This window comes from Anneissia japonica, unplaced genomic scaffold (genome assembly GCF_011630105.1).
Source record: "Anneissia japonica isolate Jap-2015-1 unplaced genomic scaffold, ASM1163010v1 scaffold288141_len46686_cov94, whole genome shotgun sequence".
NCBI lineage: Eukaryota > Metazoa > Echinodermata > Crinoidea > Comatulida > Comatulidae > Anneissia > Anneissia japonica.
Genome location: NW_022725470.1, coordinates 7,548 through 16,055, shown reverse-complemented (window position 1 = coordinate 16,055; position 8,508 = coordinate 7,548). Strand labels below are relative to the sequence as shown.

Genomic DNA, 8,508 nt, shown 5'->3' with positions numbered 1-8,508 from the left:
CTCGTAGCACGAGACGTCGTCGCACACTGTCGTCCACTTCAGCAACTTCGGCCACCTAGGTGCGAGTTCGTACAGGGCGTGCACCGTCCGCTTGTCGGTCAGAACCGAATTGCACCACTTTTCCTGGTTGAACGGCAAAATCAGGTATAGTCGATTCTCGGTCTTGTCGGCGTTCAAGATGCCCCACCACAGAATTTGGCAATCGCGTCCTCGAACTTCGGTCCATCGAAGATGGAACAGCGAGGTGGTGCCGAGAGAAGCGACGACGTTTCTGAAGTTCATCCGCACCTGCACAATCGGTCGCTCGAAGCCGTTCCTGGCGACGGCGTTCAGCGCCTCCGTCACTCGACCGCCGAAGACGAACGGTTCGCAACAGCCGAGAAGATCCAGGCATCGAGGATCGTTCGCCATAAATCGGTCCATGCACGTCATAAGATTGGACGCGAATTCGTTGATCTCCTCGATGCGGAAGTTCTTCGTGCACACCAGCAGATTGATTTTGGTCCGTTCCAGCAACGCATCTTTGAGATCTTCGTTCAGAAGCAGGTATGCGGCAACGGACACGGCGAACACGTACGCGTTCAGGTCGCCCAAGTCCTCTTCCGACTTGCAGTCTTCGTCCAGAAACCGCAACAAGAAACCGCAACAACCTCACGGTCGTTGCGATCGGGCGCGAACACGTCGCGACGGAGGAGAGATCCAACAGTATCTGGCCGCCGGAACTATAGACGTCTTCTCCGCATCCGAGTCTAAAATCCGCGAAACCTTGTACGAAGCCGGACATGACCGTCCAACTTCTCAATCCATTTTTCGCCCTGTACGTCCCGCTTCCTTCTCCGAGTTTGATGTTGAACGTCAACGCCATGGTTCGTCGCGAACGAACAATGCTACCCGAATTAATTATTATTCGTGTTTTTATACTCGACGATCTCTTCTTTAAAAGGAAACAACTTGCTTCGAAATCAACATATGAACGCGAGATGCAGAAAGTAGAATACAATCGGCATGCTGTTCTTCTTCGCCCTGATAGTGATTTTAGTTTCGGTCGCGTATCCTATGCCGACCGAAGATCAATCGCCTTCGACGGACGAAATCGACGTCTCTTTCGCAACGAGCATCGGCATCTCGCCCATCGTCGAAATGCGCGTGGTGAAGGAGTGGCGAACCCTGTTCGTGGGCGCGAACAAACTCGGCGTTCGTGTTCGATCTCGATCGAACTCTAGAATCCTCGACGGCTACGAAGTTAGACTGGATGCTGGATGTCTCTTATACACATCTAGATGTGTATAAGAGACAGCGAAAGCATCGAGCAACCACTGTGTGCCGGTCCATTCGTCCGTACAGTAGTTGATCACTTTGACGCACGAACGGAAAAGTCTAATTATTTCTTCGAACAGAAACTCCCGATGGGCAACGCCGTTCCTCTCATAACCAAGAGGCACGATTCGTTGTGGCTGAATCACCCGAAATTCGTCGGTTCGTTTGTAGAGGAAAGAGAAGTGTTTTTCTTCTTCTGAGAAGTTTCCGTATAAAACTGCGAGAAGATTTACCGTTCGCGAATCGCCTGCGTTTGCACCGACGACAAGGGAGGCAGAACGATACTGGACTCCAGCTGGACGACTTTTCTGAAGGCGCGACTCGACTGTTCGTTCCGAGGAGAATTTCCGTTTCGCTTCAACTACCTGCAGGACGTCGTGCAGACCGTCCGCGGAGGAAAGGTCTTCTACTACGCAGTTTTCACGACGGGCGAACACGAAATACCCGCCTCGGCCATCTGCCGTTTCGGCCTCGACGACATAAGGGACAACTTCGAAAGAGGTCCGTTTTTGCTACCGACGGCACCTTGGGGACGCATCCCGGACGAGGACGTTCCGGACAACAGACCGGGCAATTGTTCGGTCGACTCGACTCTACTCTCGTACGAAGATCTAAACTTCGTGAAATCGCACCGGTCGCTGTACGAACCGGTCGGAAGTGGGGACCCGCTCTTTACGCTCGTTCGACAAAACTACAGGTTGAAGACGTTGACCGTGACCGAGACCGGTAACCTTACGGTCGTTTTCTTCGGAACGGACTACGGTCGAGTCTTGAAATTGGTGATGTCGGAAAATCGGACCGTCCTTCTGTACGTCATGCGCGCGACGGAGCAACCGATCACGAACGCCGGGTTGCACGGGAACTTTTTATACGTAACCTCTACCGATCGACTTTACGAGATCCCTCTTCTACGGCATTGCCGACTCCTGAACGATCGCACACGCAAGCAAGATCCGCATTGCAGTTTGATGTCGACGGACGCCGGCGTCGAGTTGGAACCAAGACCGTCGGAGCACGTGCAGACAGTGGAAAAGACGAACGCGGACGTCCAGTCGGAACCAAGACCTTCGGAGCACGTGCCGAACGCCGAAGTCGAGTTGGACCGAAGGCGTTCGGAGCACTTGCCGAACGTGCAGGCGAAGAACGCCTATCGGGACTCGCCGTCGACGGATCACATCAGTCTCGTCGCACTCGCGGCAATAGGGTGGACACTTTGTATAGTTGAAGCTATAGGCATTGTTTGGTTGATCTTTAAATTTACTTTGTTGGTACGGTAAAAAAAAGAAATCGTGGGTTTTTTTACATATCTGTGTATTTTTATAATCCATTTCTGTTAGAGTTATGAACATGCGAACAGGGGCAAATGCATTGTTGATTTTAAAATTGAAATAAACGAAGATTGACACATAATTTGTTTGTTTTTCTTTCCTTTTATTTCGTCTAATCAACACTCAACCAGCATAATCAATAATGAAAGTTCCTGTGAACCGAATAACGTACATCGTACTTAATGTCGAAACCTAAGACGCAGGGAAGTATACTATAATATGAGCATTTGTTCATCAGCAGTACGACGGTCGGACTATCCACCTGCTGTACGTACGTTATAAGTAACCTGGGCAATGCCTCGTGACGCACGTCGCGTTTGATACGATCGTTCGCTTGCACAGCAACTTCAGGGTAGGCATATCGTCGTACCATTCGTAGGAATATGTGAAATAACACTCAGAACCTTTGGTTGCAACCGCAATGCTTTTGTTTCCCTCACTTCCGTCGTTGTAATATTCGAAGGTACGATTCTTCAGTCGACCGAACGTTGGATTTTTGATTATTATTATTTCGTCCTTTATTATTCCTTCGCCCTCGATGACACCGTAAAATCGAACGTCCTGGCTGTTTCCTATTATGAATCGATGAAATCCCTTCGCCAGAAAACCACGCATCACGAAGTAACCTTCGGAAATCTCGTCCCACTCGTGCATTCTATGGGCTACTTTTTTTTGCAATTTTTCTTTTCATCGACGTCTGCAACGGATGCATTCGACTGAACAATATATCTTATTCGGTGAAAATCGTCTCGTTACTGCCATCTCCTTGCAACAATTCAGGTTATATTATTCAACATTCTTTCAAATATTTACGGGCGCCGACGCAAAAGTCGCGAGCCCGTGCGCACAGGGGATCGCCGCAGCGAAGAACGAACAACTTCGTTCGCCCACCTCCAAGATCCTTGCTGTGGAAGACCAACTCGTCCCTTCTCGTCGCTCGTTCCTCTTCGATGGACGTCGTCACGATTGTGGAACAGCAATCCGGTTTTCCTTCCTCCGACGCTGCAACCGTCAGTCTGGTCGGCACTCCTTCGACGGTGAGTCGAACCTCCCGCAATCGATCGGAGGCGCCACGACCGTAGGCGGAGGCGAGGACGCTGTCGTTCTCAGGTTTCGACGGGAACCTCTTTCGAAGGGCATCCAGCACGGCGGTCGCGTCGACGAAGTCGTTGCGACACGCCGCAAACAAAGGGTGCTGCGAAGCTCCCTCGTGTCTGACATAGTACGGCGCCGGCCGGAAAAGACCGAGCGCGGCGCACGCTCTCATGAACTTTGGAGCGTTCGTTTCCTTCTTCGAAAGTAGGCGAACGCTCGATAACGAAATCATCTTCGTCCTCTTCAGACCGTCCGCGAGTTCGACGAAGGCACCGGCGCAGGCCTCCAAGGCCGACGCAGGATCGTCGTGCGTCAGCGCGATCTCCACCCGGTCCAGTTTATAAACTAGAGGTTCCGCGTCGTCCCTCACGTTCAGCATGCCGACCGTGCCGACTGTACGGTCCTCTCGCAGGTACGCGTATCTCTTCTTCGCCGTCGTCAGCAGCAGCCGTCTGTACGTCTCCCTCCGGACGAACTTCTGCCATCCGTTTCCACCGACTGTTTTTTCGAATTCCATCAACAAGTCGGGTCTGCCGTTCGCCCCGACCTTCACGAACAGCGAGTCCGTGTCTCCGTAAACCACCCGAGCGCCCTTGCGTTCGGCGCAATTCTTCAACTTGGCCAGCTGTCTCCTGCAGCTCGACGTCACGTCGTTGTAGAGTCGACCTCTTCCGGATATGGCCAGGCATCCGATGCACGCGTTCGCCACCCGTTTGTACGCGGCCGACCGTTCTGGTCGTTCGTCCCGTCCTCGCACCAGCCTCTTGAGTACGGACGGCAGAAGACCTTCGAGCACGCTCGCGTCGACGAAGGACCCGTCTTCGAGAGCGGTCGCCTCGTCCACGTTCCGGTCGAAGACGAACCTGGGATAGTAGGACTTGAAGTCGTACACGTCCACGTGATCGTGGATGCCGGGCACTTGTTCGAGAACGAGACCTCCGCCTCCGGCCGGCTCTTCCGCCGTCTCTCTTCGACGGGGAAACACGAAACCCCGTCTCGCAGTCTCCCTGCAGAGCATGGACGACAGCATATGCTTCCTGGTACCTCCGGGAAAGGTGCCCGTCAACCTTGACGCGTCCAAGACGGTTTCCACAAGACGCCTGCTGCGCACCTTGCATTCGTAATCACGGAGAACAGACAGCTCCTCATCAAGCACGTCGTCGGACGTTCGTGCAGAAAGTTCGTTGCAAGATCTTCTGCTCGCGTACTCGTACATGGAATCGCGATCGCGGCACCCGTCGGCGTCCTCGGAGGTGTCGACGCATATCGGCCATCGGGGTATCGGCAGGTCGCACGCGTTCGTTCGTCAACACCGTCTTCACCCACTCTCCGTGATAAACGAGAACGTCGGCCGATTTCAAGAGGTTCGTCAGACATCGTAGCACCTCCCTCTCCTCGGGCTCCTTCGACATCTTTCCGTCGGAGAGAACTACGGCGGTCACGCGTCCGGTCACGTCGAGTCGAACTACACATCTAGATGTGTATAAGAGACAGGTGTTGGTACTCGTCGAAAAAAAATCGGTTTACCTTATCACCGTGCAACTCGGCTTCGTTTATCGCTTTTGCAAACACTCTCATGATTCTCGTCGTTTCGGCCATCGTTTCTCTTATGATTCTCGTCGTTTCGGCCATCGTCTCCATGACCTAAACCTAACTGTGGTAAACTTTGACGACTTCACCGATTTTTGTACGACAGATCGGACACGACTCTAACCTGACGGAACACGAGTCGCAGCAAACGAGATGGTTGCACGGAGTCAGGAGGACGTTCGAATCGCGATACATGCACACCTTGCACGACATCTCGTCCTTGAGATCGGTAAGTTCCCTCAATAGATCTCCGCGAGATTTCTCGTCGTCGTCGTCGTCGTCGTCGCCGACGCCGACGCGTACCTTGTTCGTATAGCTTTCGACGGGCGCACGAACTCCTTCTTCCTCTTCTTTTCGTTCCGGGCGTTCGTCTTCGGCATCTTCTTCCAAGCGAAGTTCGGCGATCAGAGACACCAAGCCCTCGTGTTTCGACGGATCTTCGACACCGTCCTTTTTCCTGTCGTCGGCCCCATTTTCATCGAAGTCGATTATGCTCGAGACCAGAACTTCGTTTGTCAACGAGAACACTTGTCCTTTCTTCTCGAGATGATCGCTCACGACTTTTGCGATCACGTCGCTGTCGATTCCGAATTCGGAGGCAAAATTAATCTTGGAAATCAGGGTTTCCTTCGTCTTGCGCCGCAACCACAAGCACGAACTCCCGTGTTCGGCGTGTTCAGAAAGAAGAAGGTCGTCCGGCTCCCATCGGCACAGCAATACTCCGCAGAAGAAACACCTGGCGTTATCTTCGAAACCACCGTAGAAGAACCCCGCTTCCGACATCGACCTTCCGTCGGGTCTGTCGTGCGGCCAGTTGCGAAAGGTTTTCACCCTGTCTTCCTCGTCTTCAAATTTTGGAAATGTAGCGGTTCTCTGCATAATTTCTTTTTGCATAACCTACTGATAATAGACTGATTTCGAATGAAGACAAATATGCACAATAGCAACTTTATATTGTTTTTTGTAATAAAGACTTTATTGAAGACAAAACAGAATATAAGATTTCGTGTTTTTCTTTTTTCTTTAGTATTTAATATATCGGAACATTTTTTTTTATTCTATTCCGAAGGCGGGTTGTACTTCAACATTTTCGAGAACAGCCAGTCGTCCAGTTGCTGTTCCAGTTCTTCGTCTCCGTAAACGACCGTGTCTTGGTCGGAAATGTCCTGTTCGTCCAACGATTCGACTGGAAGCTGAGAATCCTCCGGAAAGTAGTCGGCGAGGTTTCCTTCTCCGGCTGTTCGTTCGTCGTCGATGGGAAGTTGAGAGTCCTCGGGAAAGTTGTCGGCGAGGTTTCCTTCTCCGGCTGTTCGTTCGTCGTCGACGGGAAGTTGAGAGTCCACGGGAAAGGATTCCGTTAGGTTTCGTTTGCCGTCTGCGGTCTCAGATTCTCTTCGTTCGTCGCCGACGCCAACAGTTTGGGAGGTGCTTGCGTCGTCGTCTTTTTCGTCGTCGAACTTGATCCTTTTGGTATAAGGAGCATCCGACTGAAGTAAAACAATCAAAAAATAAAAATAAAGGTAAAATTACATCACGTCACACGTTACATCCTCTTTGAAAAATAACGTCCTGATCCTTTTCGCTCGAATCGTCGTCGTCGTGGTCGTCGTTGGCTTCGTCCTTCTCGCCTCGTTTTTCGCCGGATCGCAACAACCTGACCCCTTTCCGCGAAAGCAGGAAACTCTGGAGAACGACCACGACGCAGAACCTGATGGCCTGCGAGGCGGTGAGAACGATTGCCCAGTGTCGTCCGACCTTGTTGATCGGACAGTCGGCGGCGTCGATGCTGTTGGCGCTGAGGTCCAGAAGGTTTTCGTAGCAGTCGCCCAAGGACGTATCGCACTCCATCAAGTCCCGACCGTCGAAGGCGCACGGCCCTAGTTTGTAGACGAGCACGTTTCTGACGAGGTCGACGTTGGCGATCGCTACGCTGGCCAGAGACGCCGCCTCCCACACGTCTGAGAGCGATGCGTACCTGGAGATCGCGGCGGCGAACACGAACGCGTGCACCACGTATTCCGAAGACAGAGGGTAGACGATCGCTCCTGCGAACACGTCCACAAGCAGTGTAGCCACGACGATCGGAATGCCCGCGTTTCTGTACCACCCCCAACAGCTGCCGCTACGAAAGCCATCGGACGAATTGGTTATGTGCAGCATCGCCGGAGCTATTCCGGTCGGCATGTAGACGAGCGCAAACTGCACGAAGTAGTAGATTGATCCGGCAGTCCCTCCTAGTTCCACGACCGGACATCGACGATGGTCGGCATCCCATTTGAAAGCGTCCGACACGGCTCGTTGACAGGTGCGATCCGTTCCTTCGGCACCGCATTCCCGCAACGGATCCAGATACGATGCCCCGCACGGTCCGATCAGAAATTTCAGGTTTGTGAAGAACGAAATGTTGGCGGACGCGCAGAGACTCAGCCGGCACGCCGATACCAGACTTGATGGCGCTCCGACTTTGAAGAACGTCGCGTACAGGAAGGCGGGCAGGAATATCGCGTACCAATCGACTATCGGATGCACGTTCGCCTGAAGAAGAACGTCCACCACGAGTGAAGTCGCGATGCAGGACGAGATCAGCGAACATAACGTCGATTCTTTCATCATAGGTGGCCAGCCGCGTCGGTGACCGATGACGTTCATACTGAAGATAGGAATCCTACCTTTTTTTCCCCTAAGGAATAAGGAAGGGGAGCCTGGAAGTGAAAATCGACCTCGCCGTCTGCCAGATCGTTTCTGACGACGGGACATCGAGCGAACCTGTACACGGCGTTCATGCACTTCCGGAATTCGAGCGCGTTCTTCCACCCTAGATCGGAGTACAACTTGCGATAGGCCGCCGAAATCAGGACGTCGCCTGCCCTGAGTACCGTCTCTTCCCCTTTCTTATCTCTGACGACCGGTTCGCCGAAATAAAACGCACCCGATTCGCCGGGTTGCAAAGGAAGCAGCCTCTCTCTCGCTTCCGTCGTGAAGTCAACGGATCTCATGGAGATCTCGCAAAACCGCACGTCCGGCGCAGGGCGCGGCTGGGGCAGTACCAGTATCCTGTGTCGTTCCGTGGTCCTCCATGGGGGTTTCCTTGCGCTCGCCGTCAGCGCTCTTCGGTATGACTCGGGATGCGCGTATTCCGTGTGGTTGGTGAGCAGCACCTTGTAGTTATACACATCTA

The 8,508-nt window shown here is 52.8% G+C and overlaps 1 protein-coding gene across 1 annotated transcript; it reads right to left on the bottom strand.

Annotated features, from left to right (window-relative positions):
- Nucleotides 1–5,390: 5,390 nt before the first annotated feature.
- Nucleotides 5,391–6,209, bottom strand: LOC117112726 (baculoviral IAP repeat-containing protein 7-A-like). Its single transcript, XM_033255870.1, has one exon. The coding sequence runs from the start codon at nucleotides 6,207–6,209 to the stop codon at nucleotides 5,391–5,393; it is 819 nt and encodes a 272-aa protein (XP_033111761.1).
- Nucleotides 6,210–8,508: the final 2,299 nt, after the last annotated feature.